This window comes from Amblyomma maculatum, chromosome 1 (assembly GCF_055883805.1).
Source record: "Amblyomma maculatum isolate TAMU_Amacu chromosome 1, ASM5588380v1, whole genome shotgun sequence".
NCBI classification, from domain to species: Eukaryota; Metazoa; Arthropoda; class Arachnida; order Ixodida; family Ixodidae; genus Amblyomma; species Amblyomma maculatum.
Window position 1 is genome coordinate 128136104 of NC_139344.1, and position 16845 is coordinate 128152948.

The following is a 16845-nucleotide window of genomic DNA, read 5'->3' on the forward strand; positions in this document are numbered from 1 at the left end:
CGTTTCTCCTGCGTGAGCCGTTTGCGTGGCCCTGTTTCCCTGTCGTCGCCAGAAGCATATCACCGGAGCACTTTATTCTTAAGCCGTGCCCACTGCGTCACTGCAGAAATGAAGTACAGAATAATTTATTGGCTTGTCAATACTATTGACGTAATTTATTCCTAACAACGAAGTGAAGAAAAGGTTGAAGATGCACTTCATGTTTAAATTTGGGGGAGTGAGTACTACATTACTCAACCATTCAGTCATCATTATTCAATTGAAGGCGCCGGGGAAGCAGTTTTCTCACTTTGGATAGCGTAAATAGAGCAGGGAAAGCGAATCCTGCGTTCGGTTGGGCGAATGGGAGAAAAATATAAAAATTCATAGGGTATTTGTAACCACTTATTGAAGGAACTTCAACAGCGCCCCGTACCGCTTCGTGCAAACTGACCGGAAGAATCGAATAAGCAAGAGAAGAAAAGTACGGACGAGTTAGGTGTACGAAAACCGGAACAAATGCTGCCGTGATTTAAGGCTTTTTTGCCTCAAGCAAGCTCAACTGTCTTCAAAATTTGCACGAAACTCGACTGCAGGAACGGCTGCACGATCTATCTATTTATGTTCATCAACTGATTTATATGCTGCTTTGGCGCACCACATCACATTACTGTTCGCCGATCTCTAACGTAGATTCGAGAAAGCTGTTAACCGTAATTTTACCTCTATTGTTTTGTATGGAATGAATTATACTCGGTGTTCTTTTTCCATTGTTGTGAAATTCTCTGCCCCTCTGTACTGTACCCAATACCCTGAGGATAAAAGAATGAGGAAAAGGAAAAACAGAAGCTAAGAGAAATAATGGTATAGAGGAAGTGAGAGGGGGAGGGGGGAATTCAGTGGGAGCTGGCAGAATCCAGTTAGGGGACCTCTAATTTAGGGAAGGAATAAAGTAAGGAGCAAACTAAGGATGAGCGGGCACACTGATGGGCGAACAAAAGATGCAAAGTCAAAGAACAAATGAAACGACCGAAGGTTAATGCTTTGCTGTCAAAGTGACACCGCTTATGCGTGCAGCAGGTTCAAATTTCACGCAAAACATTATTCGCCTTCTGCGCTTTTATTTAAGCATTCGTGAAGCCAAAGATTGATAAAACTGCGCTGACTAATGGACCTAGACAAAAACAACGCGGCAAAAATATTTTTCTCTCATCATCGGCCACAGTTTACGAGAAAATGGCTCTCAAAAAGCGTGTATTCACCATGGAAAAGCATTGCCTCCCACTACGTCACAGGCCGCTGAGCGAACTGCCATCTCGTACGGCTTAGATTAACTAGGGGACTTTATCTGGAACCGGCGCGGTACGCTGTGTCCCCACCTATATATCTTGCACCGTGGTTTGTAGGTAACCCTCTCTGTCCTGATTATTTCTACCAAGTTTGGCTACCAGGTGGCCGTTCATTTGTGCACAACCCAATTTTAAATTTTGCTGTTCCCATGGGCTCAGTTTAAATGACTTCTGCGACCAGTGCTGCATTTCCGATGGTACGTGCATTAATAGAACTTTATTGCCTGCTGCTCGCATGAAGGCCAGATTTTGAGACCATTGCCATTTCTGCCATCAAAATGCATGCCATTTCTTCAGTAATGCCTTTGATGTCCTCACTGTATCAGCCAGAGCATTGCCCCTGACCACGAGCCAACTTTTGGTTTTGTTGGTTTTGGTCTTGCTGTTCTGGCTCTTTTAAAATGGTTCCATTTGGTATATTGGAACACTATACTTTGTGTGAGAGACAGAGTACTCCAAGGAATGAAGGAATGTCATGCAACCATTAACTCGCGACCTTTGAAAAACATCCAGAGCTTCCTTTTAAGGTACACACTGCTTATTTTTATCTATTAAATACTGCCAAATGCCTCTTGGCAGTCAGAGCAGGAGTTGTTGATCTAATGACTGCACTTAATCCTCAAGAAAGGGAATTTATTAAGGCGAAGCCTTACTGGCCCTATTATGAGAAACTCCATCTGGTGTTGTAGTTGTGGTTGTTGCCATCAACAAGCAATGGAAGCCATAGAGATGGCTTCAGCATATGGCATCATTGATGGACATTGCCAATTTTCCCATTGTGATGCAACTTTTCTTCATGCAGCATTCCAGCTGGGTCATACCATATCGCCTCCTATTTAGCATGCACCTACTATACTCGGGGACACTTTTTCTTGGCAATGGAGCCAAAGCTACAGAACCGAGACACATCATCTTCCTACGCAGCTGAATATAGTCCCTAGTTGCATGAGCAGTTCCTGCAAAAACAAATTGAAATCATAGCGCTAGTTATTTACGGTATATTTCTTATAACAGAACCGTCTGAAATGAAGCTGTTATCCCTAAAACATTTGTCTTGGTTCCACCGGGTTTTCTCATGTGATGTCTGTCTCGGGTTTTCGAGACTCCCCGACTTTGCAAACAAGATGGCGACTGTCGCCTGTTCGGGTCGTTCCGGTTCTGGTTCGTCCACTCCGCAACAGTTAGAAGCATTTTCACCAAACAAGATTGCAAACAAGATGGCGACTGTCGCCTGTTCGGGTCGTTCCGGTTCTGGTTCGTCCACTCCGCAACGGTTGGAAGCATTTTCACCAAACAAGATTCGAGTCAAGTTCAAGAGACGCTGGCTGTCGAAGCAAACGAAAGAAATGATCTGCAACATCTATGCAGGCCGAAAGCCGCGCGGTCGGACTACATGGCGGAGCGACACTTTTAAAGACGCCCCGCCTCCCTACCTTTGCGCCCATTGCCAAGAAAACGTGTCCTCGAGTATAGTCAAGTTGGCAGCTAGTTTGTGATAGGGATTCGAACCGACAACATATGTATCTTCAAGTGTATGTCTAATTCAGCTCATCACACCGCGCAGCCTAGCGTATCAAAAACCGTCTAAGGAGGACAAGTGGAGAGAGCGCTGTCAGAAAAGCAGAAAGAGTGCGAAGGCCATTACGTTACTAGTCACGTGATGGCGCGCGCCACAGGAGGAAGTGTGGGCAGCGGTCGTTGCGGCAGCGTATCCTGCGTGTAAGCTTTTGCTTTCATACGTGTACTTGTAAGCATCTCAATCATTAGTGTCCTAAATATTGGTCTGTGGTAAAAAAAGCCTACATATCTGAATACTGCTACAGCATGCTTTGATTTACAGCCACACCTCAATCTATTATAATTGGAGAGATCTACAAGCCATGCATGGATAGCCACTGTAAGGGGCTGATTTATTTAAGCTTGACACCTTCCCCCTGCGGTGGCTCACTGGTTAGGGTGCTCGGCTGCTGAACCCCAGGGTAAGGGTTAAATCCCAGCGACGGCAGCTGCTTTTCAGTTGAAGCAGAAAGCAAGGCACCTGTGTGCTGTATGACAGCGGTGTACGTCAAAGAACCTCAGGTGGTTGAAATTGCCGGAGCCCTCTACTGCAATGTCACTCACGGCTCAGGGTGGCTTTGGGATGTTAAACCCTCTAAACCAAACCATCAGGCTTTATACCTTTGAAAGAAGCTACAAAACTTAGCCAGGTCAAGGTTGGCTTGTAACAAGCATATCTGAAGATGAAACTACACAAGTGGACAATGCCCACCGCCAATACGCGTGTGCCGTCACATGCCACCGTAATGTGAGAGTTGGAATAGAACCTTCCTCTTAGGCACTGGCTGCTTGAAAACAATATATGTAATAAACCATTTGCATTGTAGCTTCTTTGCTGGCTGGTTGTCCTGGTCTAGCGGGCTATGCAAGTGAAGCATGCATCATTGTGTTGCATAGAAGTCTATGCAGTGACTAGGGGTAGGAAGCCGACCTATTTCTGCCATTTGCAGGACCACCCACCAAAGGCAATACCAGCCTGCTAAAGGGTGGTAGCAGGCCTTGTGCATGCATAATTTTATGCATGAAAGTATCGCTGATTCAAGTTTCGGACAATATCAACTAACCTTTGCAGGCCCACCAGAATTCACATGAACTCTGTGTGCAAAAGACCTCGAATACTTGCATGCAAATTCGTTCCACTGCAAATATTTTGAGCTGCATGCCGTGGTAGGTGCTTACCTATGCCCGTTATTGTCATGGCACAGTTAGCATGCCTCAGTGTCAACATCGAAGGCAAAGCATGCATTTCGCCGAAGCGGCCAAAGAGAAGTTGACGATCATGTTGCTGATATTGTCCCTTGACCTGCTACAACTGTTATAATTCCTGCCTTCCACCTCAACAAAAAGGGTGAGGGACGGTCTTCAGCTGCCATGTAAGGTTTGCACGTTTTTCACTGCAAGACATGTAGCAAACATTCTGGCATTCGCTGAGGCAGCCTTTTTGAGTTCTTATATGAAAATGCAAATAATCATTTTGGAGTTGGAGACTCTGAGGCGTAGCATGAATAACTGTTCTGCTAAGTATTTGCGCACAACATTAATATTTGTGGTATGTGAAATTTGCAGAAGGAATGATAATTTAATGGCTGCGACATTGGAAAACATTTGTGGCCTAGGCTACCAATCGTACCTCATTACTACGGACATTTTGGTTCCTCAGCAAAACATTTGAATTGCAAAGAAAAGGTATGTGTTAGATGAAAAACAAAATTTGTGGTCCAAGTCTTTTTTAGTAGTGTACGTATGGCATTTAGCAGTTCAGTTGAAATTAAAAATTATTTTGCCAACTTCAGTTGTGTTACCCTACAGTAGACTCATTATTTCATACTACAAAGGATGAAGGGTTTTTATTTTTTTTTGTTCCTTGAAGTATGCTGTGATATTCGAAAATAAATGCGATTTGCTTTTCGATATGAATAGCATTTGAACCTGGCTGCTGCTTGGTTCTCAGTAACGTGCTCGTTTCCCATAGAGTAAAACCTTAATAATTGGAACTTCAGGGACTGGAAGAAATGCCAGTTCAAAAGTTGACACATAGAATGGTTCATAACGATGAGAAAAATTGTACGAAAATATAAGTGATAAAAAAAATGGGCTGTGGCTATCTTTTGAGCAAAATCTATGGCAAAAGATTTTAGCTGTTTCACTGAACCTTTATCGCATGTCAAAGCAGAACTGCTCCGAAACGGTAAGCACCTGCGCAAGCTCTACCATTCGTGTGAGTAGGCTTCACCGCACTAGCAGCAAAGAAATTGTGGCAAATGTGCATTTGTGGCACGCAGGAAGAACTACACAAACATGGAAAGGAAGTGTACGTTTCGTGCCAGAACTGCATTCCAAAAAAGTAAGACTGGCGCCATGCATATAAGCATCTGTAGCAGTGCTGGCTGACTGCCACACAGCTAGTAGCAAAGCTTAAAAAACAAAACCACGCAATGATTTGGTGTTTATTTCCATCAGAGCTTGCATGAACACCACAGTGTGTCGCACAATTTAGGCTTGAGGAGTGGTATTTCAAGTGCCTGCAGTACAAGCTGTCGAGTGCCGTAGCTGTGGAATCAAGACTGAGAGCACCGAGCATGTTGCGCTCCATTGCACCAATATCTCCCCGCGACATTCAGAGGGCCAGCTGGATTTCGCTGCAGTATTCATCGCCAAAACCCGGTTACAGAAGGGGGGAGAATGACTACAGCTAGACCACAAACACTTGGTGACAACAGTGACACACCATGTGAAAATGCGAACTAAAGGACTAACAGCCTGCTCCACACTGATGTTTAGGCTAGGACATATTCGTTGTGACTGCCCAATATAAAAGGAAGAGCCCCATCACCATCATTATTGAAAAGTGGGAAAATGACTAAGCATGGACAGGGAAGTGTTAACTCTCGAGTTTCCTAGAGGGAAAACACAAGATGGGTAGTGTGTAGTGTATGTGCATATTAAAATCTCCAGTTGGCTGAAATTATCCGGAGCCCTCCTCTCTGGCGTCCTTTAGTAGTTCAACATCCAAAAGTGAGCCAGAGTAACTCTAGGACATTAAACTCCGCCAACCATACTTGGTGTTGTGTACCCTTTAGTGCAAATGTGTACATATCTCTTTTGACTGCTTTAACTCTGCCGTCAGCACTTTGCTGTTGGGTGCTATAATCCGTTTTGTTCAAACTTCAAGTATTCATGCAAGTAATGAATATTGTTTAATAAATTTTATTCATATTCAATTTGGGTCATAGCTACATTGCTAGCATCTGATTTTGGTAGTTTAACAATATTTGTATTCGACATGGGTTTGAAAAGCACTGCAGAGGAATCTCATTCATACAATTCTTCCAGGGATTTGAAAATTGAAACATATGCGAAAATTGTATTATTCAGAAGAGGTTTCAAAAGGTCTCGAATGAAGCATGCCTTGGAGAGCGTTTATTTTCATTACAACCCTTTGAATAACCTTCCATTTTGCACTGGAATTTTTGTTTCTGAGTGTCCAGAAAGCTTTTCTGAAACTGGTTTAGCTAGGCACAAAGCCACCAAGTGCTGGCTGGGGATTGAAACGGGCTGCCACAGGGAGGGCCCTAAACTGAGAAACCGCCTGTGAGAATTTGAAAAAGAAAACATTCTCAACACCAAAAGGGGTTGGTTAAGGGTGCTAATGGTACTGAAAAATCTGAAACATCTGCCATCAGCTATACTCCGTTTCATACATCAGGTGCAACGCAGCGAAAGCTACGCAAGTAGTCCGCAAGAATAAAAACAGGAGGCGTATCACTACGCGCTCGTTCAGTAGGCGAGTGGTTCCTGCGAGAACAAGCTCTATTCCGAGCATACACGTTCGCAATAACATGCTCCGCATGCTTAGACATCTTCACAGAGCGGATCTTATAGAAAAAATGCGCACCAAAGAACCATTTTCTCAAAAAGGGATGCGCAGCGCGGAGGGCACAGCCAGCGCCATCTGGTGGCACAGCTGGCAAGGTTGCGGGGCAGCAAAGCGCGGCACGAACAAAAACGACATAAAAAAACATACAAATTAGCCGAATCCGACCTTTTCTCCCTAAAAAAGGTGCTTTTTATGAAGTTGATGGCAAATGTAAAATGTATTAAGCTTGCAGACAAAGCAACTATTATTTTCTCTTGTCAAGAGCAGGCACTATTTTTTATCGTGGATGCGGAGAGCGCAAACAAGCGCTGTAGCTTTGGTAGTGTTACACTTGATGTATGAAACGGAGTATAGTACCTATTGCCCCACCCCTCCTCCACCTTGGAGGAAAATTTGGAACCACGTGAGTTTTTCATATATCATCCACCTGAAATACGAGGTCTCATTAGCTGTTTTAAATAAATGAAAATGTGTTACCACTACAGGGCACCTGCTAAGAACGAAAAAGAATTGTATTATGCTGGAAACCATCTATTGTGAAGATTGTACTGGCAAGGTTTCACTGTATTTGCATGCCTCTACTCTTGAAACCTGAATAGAATAATGCATATATAGCGCCAACCGAAAATGCGATGACAGAGGGCCACATCATGTGAAAATAGTGTAGCTGCAGTATTGGTTTCACTTTTCTGAGCTTCGGGTCATTCCACAGCCAATTGAGTGCATGTGGTGTTTTCTCTCACAGCGGGCTGCTACTAGGGGGTAATTTCTCTCTGAAGGTACATACAGTACCTCAGTTTTTTATTTCACTAGCCCAGCATGTGCTGCAGCTTCTTAAACAGCAATTTGGCTCAAAAACGTCTCCTAATACAACCTTAAAAGTGGCTGAATAGTAATAGTAAAGTGTTCTGCATGGTGTTTTTTTCTTTAACTATTATTTTACGGGAAGGGACTCTGAACTGTGTAAGTCCGATCTTTCCATGATATGGCGCCCAAACTTCTTTCTCCTCCTCTTCTTTTTCTTTCTCCTATCTGGCCATCTGTCAGCATTTTAAATAACTATTTTGGCTCGGAAGTATCTTATAATGCAACCTAAACGACAACACACACCCAGAGAAGAAAAATGATTTAGTTGCTTTTAATTGCATTCTGTCAGCATTTCCGTAACCCAACCTTTGATGTTTCCTCCCTGCTCAGCTGTGCGATGCTGCTTCCTGGCACAGCTCTTTTGCTGTTGCTTTCTTTTTTTAACGCATACCAGAATGCAACCTAAAGGTAACGCTCCTAAGAAATATTGTTAATCACTGTTATTTTAAAAAAAAGTTGAAACTTATATCAGTGAATTCAAACTGCTTGCTGTCTTTATTGTTCAGAAATGCAGTGCGAATCCATTGCACCACACAAGTGATGCAGATGAGCAATTTTAATTGTGGCCTTATTAGTTTTATGAAATATTTCTTGTTTGCCACTAGGCAATGCTGGTCAGCCAAAACCTTTAGGGCGGTTATGCATTCCACTGGCAGTGCTAATTTATTGGGACACAGAACTGGTCTGAATAAATATGCATAATTGTGCTCTTTTTTGTTTGTGTTACCTGATGTGTGCTGTTAATTATTCACCGAATAAAAAATTTAAAACATAAAAAATTCAAAACTAGACAGTGTCGGAAGGTGTCCGTGTCGAAAGAGCAGTGCGAAAGGCAGGGACGGCTTGGCCCAATCCTGGTGCCTCTCGCTCCTGCGCACTATAATATTTAATAGTGCTTCTACACTCCTTTCACCCTCTAAATGAGTGGGGTCAGCAGCAGGAGCACAGTTGCCCATCATAGTGCACATATCCTGATTGGTCCAGGTCACCCCTGCCTTTCTCAGTGCTGCAAACATCTGAGACGCGTATTGCCGTTCCCAGAAAACTGCAGCAACGGAAGTGCCAGGCGCGTTACTGAAAAGTAAAACACAACCTTACGTTTTGTTTGAGCATGAAGCGCAGTACGGAAACTGAAATGAAATGTTAATAAAATAGTTTTATGGCTTAAAATTACTGTAAAGAGTGTAATACATCGGTGGCGACTGTCGCGCCATCTTTGCAATATTGAATAAATTAAATTGAAAACTCGGCGAGGCGTAAATTCGTTAAATATAGTTTAATGCACGTTAAAAGGCTATTGTTGCCGAGAGCTGTCTGAACGCAGCCTAAAAGTAACATTCACTCACTGAAGACAGTTGATTACAGCAAAGGTAATTGTGTAGTGTAACCGTTGTCAAACCATTATGTCCTGGCTGCGTTCGCGGCTGGTTTTGCTGCTGTTGAGAACAAAAAACATGGTATTATGCAACCTAAAGGGGAACATACCCCAGGAAATATGGTCGTAATGTATTTGAATGTTGTGAACTAAAAAAAAAACTTTACCTGCAGGAATCGAACACATCTTTCAGTCAGGTACGTGGTGCGTAAAGCGACGGGTAGTGCGGTCTTTAAATGTGCTCTTGTTTGTTTTGAATCAAAGTACTAAAGATGGCGTGGTGGACGCAACTGGCATGATCCAAGGATTTCTGGAAGCAATTGTATTCCAGCAAACTATTTTATTGCATATGCATTTTAGTATATGCACTGCAATGTATACTCAGAAAACATATAGCTTTATTGATTTACTTTTTGTCGTGTTTTATTTTTGTGTGACGTCACCTGGCACTTCCGTTGCTGCAGTTTTCAGGGATTGGCAATACGCTTCTAAGACAGAGCATAGGGAGCTCTGAGCTATGGGTGCTGTGTTTTCAGAAACAGCCCTTATTCATTGCACTGTGGAACCGATCAAAATAAATCCTAACCATGCTCTTATTTCCCTATTGAAATGTCACCCATTTTTCACAAGGGGGCATTGCATAACAGGAAGCTACGAGACTACCTATGAAAAATTGAAAGGAATAGTGGTCATTTAACTGAACCCCGCTGAAGAAGAAGAGGTAGAAGAACAAGCTGAGCCAAGAAAGAAGAGAAAGAAGGGGGAGAAAAAAAGCTGATCTTCTTCTTGAAGAAGAAGATCAGCTCTCGCAAAAAAAAAATAATAATAATAATTACATAGCTTAGTTTAGTCGCTAGTTTTTCTTTTATTATAAGATGTCTTGTTATGCCGGTATCCAGTTTCTCTTACTTTTTTCGACATTGTTATTTTAGTATTTTAGTGGACTGAAACTGCAGGCTGTTCACAATTTCGTGCAGTAGAGCTTGTGCTCGTTGGTATTCATAAAGTATGCAGCATTATTAACAGGCTAGCAGGCATTTGTGTGCACGGCACACCCCATGGTATTTCGCTATGGCTGCTGTACAACTTCAATAACTCAGTCTTTGGAACTGTGAAAATAGTCCAAATTTACCGAGTTTTCAAAATAATTGTGCACAGCAAAAAAAAGGGGGGAGGGGGGCATGTTTAAAACTTGGGTAACGCATAAAGGGGCGATGTTGAGAAAAATGAAGTTGGCTTGTACAATAAAATACCAGTTCTTAACCACGCAGAATAACACTTTACTGAAAATAAAGCTCTCAGGTAAAAAGGGTAAGAACAGAGGTACAGTTGCTGAAAAATGTGTTATGGTTATATGTCTGAATTGTGAATCAAGCTTTGTTTTGAAACTGTACATGCACTTTTATCATGCAAACAAGATAACGAAAAGACAGCCTTAATATTGGAAGGCAATGAAAGCCTCCGCATGGGAGCACCACAGGCGGTCAGTTTTTCTTCAGTTTTGACGATTCACACTCGCAAATATGTGTGCATGCTCACGTTTTCACTTCTGACGTGCCTCGGCTTGCAAATATGTCATTTTTCCTCTTGTTTTGTTTTCTGGGTTTCTGTGATCAAGTAGTTTTAGTCACAGACAACATAGGCGTGAATTGAGCCCACGGCAATCAAAATACATGTGCACAAGCTTTTGTGAGACTCAGCCTCATCACTCTGCAGTGGCCAGTTTTTGTTTTTGTTTTTTGATGAGACATGAATATTTTATAAGAACCGCTGCATATTAGGGAACATGTCATTGAAACAACAAGCCCGATGCAAGCGGACTATGTTCAGAACATCTTTTCGCCGATGACAGAGCTGTGAGCCGCCACATGATTGCCTGAAACTTAACTCCGTGCATTGGGTGACTGATTTCAACAGTGAAACCCGCCAAAGAGGGAAATACTTTGGATTTTATAGAATGCTCGAAACACATAGATCGATTTCCTGCACTTAAAATATGCCCTCAAAATTCTCAGTGCACCTTTAAAGACGCCGGAAAATGAAAGCCACACATGCCATGCCTCCACTCCTTGCCACAGCTGCCTCGTGCTTCGCGGTGCACAGTGCTGTGCATGCTTGACTGTTTCTTTTCTTCCCTATTTCTCGCTGAACTTTTTATTTTCTTTTACTTTCTGAAGAGAACTCTCTGCCTTCGTTCCACATTTGTAGCCACCCTTAGTTTTGTTTCTTATGCACCGCATACTTTACTTCATGGCTCCAAGGCCTACGTAAAGTTGGCTTCTTCTCAGACTGGTCAGACTGATAACAAAGGCACGTAATGTAAAACAAAAAAGTTTTATTTTTGTATATATTTTCTTCAATTCGTGACAAGTATGATGTCGCTGCTAGACACACTTTTTATTCACCTGACGTACCGATTTTTATCAAAAATGTCTACTATAAAGAGGGGAAAATGTACAGTCATCTATGGAAGATTAACTGGGACTTGAGTTTCACTTTACTGTATCCGAGTTTACTATAGCGTGGTTCTACTCTACAACCCTGCTGTTTAGAGGCAGTGGCAACCAACTGGTCTGGATGCGCCATCATATTACTGTTTTTTTTGTCATTGTGGACTTCTTTCTACCCATAGCGTTGTTATGCTTGACATTTGCGACATATAGTTGCTCAGTGTTGTAGATGCATTTTTGTTGAAAAACAGCCACTGTAAGGCTAATGTTTATTTTTTAAGGCCCTTGAAGGCATTCCTTAATTCCTTCTACCCTATATCTGCAGACAGTGCGAGTGCATGACCAGCGGAAGGTGCACAGAGATACCTTCGGGATGTGGGCCACTGTGGTCATTTTGTACCTCAGTATGACAGAATTATAAAATACCAGATATATCGAAGTTGAAAGGGGAATTAAAAGAGGTTAATATAAGGATAATGCGATGTATAGTGAAAGCTCGTTAATTCGAACCTCGATAATTCGAATTTTCGGGTAATTCGAACTACACTACTTGGTCCGGCCAAGCTCCATAGAGATCTGTGTACAAAAAAGCCCGCTAGTTCAAACGCGAATCGGTTCCGCAGCGGATAATTCGAACATCGCGCCGCCGCGTATGGGCGGCTTTGCGCAGAGCACGTGGGAAAAAAAAAAAAAAAAACAGAGAAAGAGCGGCGTGGTTAGAGGCTGTGCGCTTCCAAAACGGAGATAGAAGATTAAACCAGGTAGAACCATGGATGAATGGGTAAAGCCTAAATGGCGCCATGACCAGCATGGCGGCGCCAGAGGATAGGGGTTGGCGGCCGCGGCTGCCTACTCTCTTCCGTGAAACCTCCGAAACTCGCAATACCCGTTAATCCAGCCCTGTTAATTCGGAAATGCGCATAAGCACTGTTGGCGCGCTCCCAGCAAAAGCCCACAAGAAGCTGTTACTTCAGATGGGCGCCACGGGTTACGCTTTTTTTTTTTTTTTTTTTTTTTTGTAAGATTCGTCCACTCTCATCCATCGGCCGGCCGGCCGTCAACGAGAGCAGGCGGTCGGCCGCGGTCATGACGCCGGCTTTTAGCATCGTTCCCTACAAAAGGCGTTTGCTGTTTTTGCCTGTGGTAGTAGACAGCGCCTGCCCCAATCGCCTATGGCATGATAAAGCGAACGTATTGAAAATGAGGCTTGCACAGCCGGACAAACGCTGGCACTCTGCCAAGTTCGCTTTCCCCCTTGCTAGAGCCAACATCAAAAGAAAACCACATCACCATGTTATCCCTGAGCAGCATCTTGGCGCACTGCCAAGATGTGTTGTGAACTGTGACGACGTTTTGACGCAAAACGAAACGGAGGGAGGCGTTAACGACTGGAGCTTCTTTTTCTTTTTTTTAACGGCTGACGCCCTTTTTTCTTTTTTTTTTTTTTTCGAATTCTAAGGTGAAAATCACGGGTGGGTGGGTTCAATATGCCTGAGTTAATATAGTAAATTTACCGCAATGCAGATGGTTCTTGTCAGTTTTTCCGAGGCCATTCGATAATTCGAACATCATATAATTCGAACTTTTTTCCCGGTCCCATGAAGTTCGAATTAACGAGCTTTTACTTCTTAAATATGCCAAAGAATGAAGACGTGCAATCTGCAGTGCCATGTCACCAGCTGGCCCACTAGCAGTAATACACTGTTCGCCAAGTGTTGCTAGGCCTACTATTTTGCTTCACATAGAAGCTGCCACGGATGGTGCTTTTGTGACCACCACATGGCAGAAGAGATCTAATCAGGTCACCATGTAGGCAATCAGAGCAAGCCTGCATGGACAGCGTTGCATTAAACGCTGCTTTTCCCCACATCATAGCAGTCGTAAAAAGGTGTCACCTGACTATAGGCTACTGCTAATTACTTGCCAAGTTCCTCATGTGACATGATTTATGTGCTTAATGGCATCTTTACATGATTAGTGGAGCCAGTAGGTTTGGAAAGGCATGCCTGACACTGTTCTATATGCAAAAGGTTGCAGGAGTGCCATAAGGTGCACTGACATATCAGATGTTCTTTTTTACAGCAGTTTGTTAAAGGGACAGAACACTGGCCAAAATATGTCATAAGATTATGGTGGAGATGAAAAGATCTTGCCTCTTATAGTACAGATCGAGCACTAGAATATCAAAGAAAAGAGGCTTTTTAATTTTAATTTGCCATTAAAAATCGCATAAAAACAACCTAGGCGCTATTTAGCGGAGAAACCCTAGTACTTTCAGTGTAGCCCCCCACGTGACTACATGTCTGCAAAATATCACTGATTTTTGTAACTGTGCAATGTTCGTTTTTCGTTTAGGAGTGCTTGGCATAATTTATTACATTTTGCTCTCTCCAGTGCGACCTTAATAAAAACCACCCCTGCTTTCGCACTGTGAGAGGATGCTTTAAGGTTTTGCCACTAGATGACGCCACTGTGTTTGCAATTTCGTGAATGAAGCAATGACAGTGCGCACTAAAACTTTCGTCGATGAGGGCGTGCATTATTGTGCCGTAACAGCATTGAGTGTGAAACTGAAAAGGATGTTACTCCACACAAAAAATGTCTGATTACTGTCTGGCGAATGAAAGATATATTTGTTTTCAGTACGTCGTTTTTGACGACTACCAGTCATCGCGGTTGCTGCTCATGGTTTCCAGCATTGGACTACATAAAAACGGGCGCACGCGTTGATCGAAAAATTCCCGGTAAAAATTTTATACAGCGTTTCTAACAAAACCGTTATGGAATCAAACATTTTAGACATCAATCTTTCCACTGCGGCGAAAAAAATTTGAGATCTAAATTCCAGTGTTCTGTACCTTTAAGAGTGTTCAGTAACGCTCTAGTTTTCTGCATGGGATATTCAAGTGGATTCTTCAGCTGTTTAATTTAGGCAATAATTCAATATCTCCAGGTTCACTCCATTAGGCCTTCAAGGGACCAGGAAAAATGTTCGAATTATCGGAAAGTACAAATGATCAAATGACCTTAAAATAGTGGTGCACACACTTTGCATCGCAGTAATTATTTACTGAATGTCTGGAATATGGTTGTCTATAGCAGAGGCTTTCAAACTTGGTTCCACGAAACCCCTGCTTCCATGGTTTCCATGAGCTCCCAGTGGGCTTCCCCACTTTTAGCTACGCGGACCATGCACAGTGCCTGGTTCGTTAAAAATCTTTCTAGATCGTTAGATTTCCTGTTATTGTAGCTCATTCATCAGTCTCGCACCGTCAGCATAGGCACCGACCCCAGCATAGATCTTGGTTTCGCACCAAGGTGCTGCACGCCAGCAATTAATATGTGGCACATATTGATGGCTGTTGGCTACCTTCATGCAAAAAAAATGTTTGGGAACTCGTGGTCTGTGCATTTAAATTTGAGATGTGAGGGTTTAATAGAAGGGCATCAATCGCTGATCACATGCAGAGTGTTAAGTTTCAGTCCCTGTATGGGCACCTGGTGAACAATAATGATATCAGCCTATGCTTTTCTGCTGCTTATGCATTGTATATCACTAGACTTTAATTGAAATCATGCAATTTCTCTCTCTGCATTGTAGAACCGGTGTATACCCATGCCAAGAGTGCTTCTGGGCATAAGGGCATGGTGCTGCCTCCAAAGAAGTCTCGCCGTGGTGTCCGCTTGATTGGCATGGAGCCCCAGGAGCAGCAGGAAACGTCCGTTACAGATCCAGTGGTGAAGTCCAGTCTGGCTGCCCAAGAAGCGGAGCAAGCAACCACTGCATCCTCATCTGCCAGCCAGCAGCAGCCAGTGGGAGCCACGACCAGGCGCAGAAGCAGTCGTGTGGAAAGTCAGTCACAACTTCGGCCACGGCGTACCCGCAGCGTTGAGGCAAGTGCCTGTTTGTTTCTCATCTTGGCACTGTGATGTTCTGCGTTATTGTGGAAATTTCTTTCAGGAGCTGTGCAGGTAAGACATGGGCCTGCAGGGGCATCTGTCAGTAACAGATGTTCGTTGTGTTACAACTTGCGGGTTTTGCTCACTCGTGTCTAGCCATACGTGACATTTGGCTACGTCCGAGGAAAGGGGGTTTTGGTCAAACACCAACTGCTTGGCCATCAAAGAGACAGTGAAGTGACGTTCACCAAGGCTAGGAAAAGTGGACAAGCGATTGGTACTCCATTACAGCACCACAAAAAAATTTTCAGCTAGCCTCACTCACGCCAAAGATATTGACAATAAAAAATGATTCACTTGCCCTTCCCTCTCAACTTAGCACACGCAGACACGCTCAGGCGCAGTCATTGAGAAGGGCTGCACAGTTTCCCCAGTTTATGTGAGTGGGCAAGGGCGGGGCACTTAAGAATGCGCTTAGCAGAGTGTCATCCTGATATTTTTGTAAGGAGCATTATTTAAAGATTTTGTGTAAATAGTAGTGTCTACAGAGTGCATTTGAATTTGACTGACATACTCGTGCAAAGATCACTTGTGCTGATTTGTTGCATTAGAATATGACCATCAAAGTCATCAGAATTCTTTTAAGGCCCTTTAGTGGAGGCAACAGACCACATTGCCTCCCCCACTCCCTGATCTGACAGGGGCATATCGGAGGTTGCCTTTTCCTATCATCCCTTTAGAAGTTCTATTTTCCTATGTTCCAGAGTTTTCTTTATTTGGATGCCTTTAACCTTGTATGGCATGACCAACCTTGGCGATATCATATTTGGTTACAGCAGCGGTGAACAGTTTGCAGGTGCAGAACTCTGTCTATTCACTCTGTCCTATTCATTTGTTGGGCTCCATGGTTGGGCAGTTAGCACTGCCGTCAAACAAAAATAAATTGTAATGGCTAAACACTCTCGAATATTTCAAGACAGTTGTTCATACCTTGTGCAAGACAGTAACAAACTCCCATGCGACCATGTGGTTCGAAAAAATGCCATGACTTGTTTCACCTGTTGCAATTTTGGAAAACAAAAAGCCTTCTGGAAGTTTGTAGTGAAGCAGTGTGAAAAAATTATGGGGACACTTAAGTTCCGCCAATATGACACGATAGCTCAGGCTACTAGCCCACATACAAAGTCCTGCTTTAGGGGGGACACTGCTCTTTGCGGCCGAAAATCTGTCTAAAAATCGATTTTCGACTTCTTCATTTTCGCGGTCCTGAGACGTTTCTGCAGCTATGTGCAAATTTTGGTTGAAAAATACCACCTATTTCGCATGTTACAGCGTTCCAAAGTTCTGAAAGCTGAACGCTTGGCCCTTTAATTGGAGGTCAAATCGCACCGAGTTTTGATCGGCCGCAGATCGAGAAATATGCACTCCACCGGTGTCATTTTAGTCTCGTTCGAAAGATTGTGATTCAGGCTATTCCCATGTCACGATTGG

General features: G+C 43.3%; 1 protein-coding gene across 6 annotated transcripts in view; it reads left to right on the forward strand.

Moving 5' to 3' along the window:
• LOC146203898 (uncharacterized) overlaps positions 1–16845 on the forward strand; it is a 112255-nt gene that overhangs the window by 78026 nt on the left and 17384 nt on the right. For all 6 annotated transcript variants that reach the window (XM_084588969.1, XM_084588974.1, XM_084588973.1 and 3 more), the window contains one exon: positions 15056–15348. In XM_084588969.1, coding sequence (XP_084445095.1) covers positions 15056–15348 — 293 coding nt within the window. The remainder of the gene's footprint in view (positions 1–15055; positions 15349–16845) is intronic.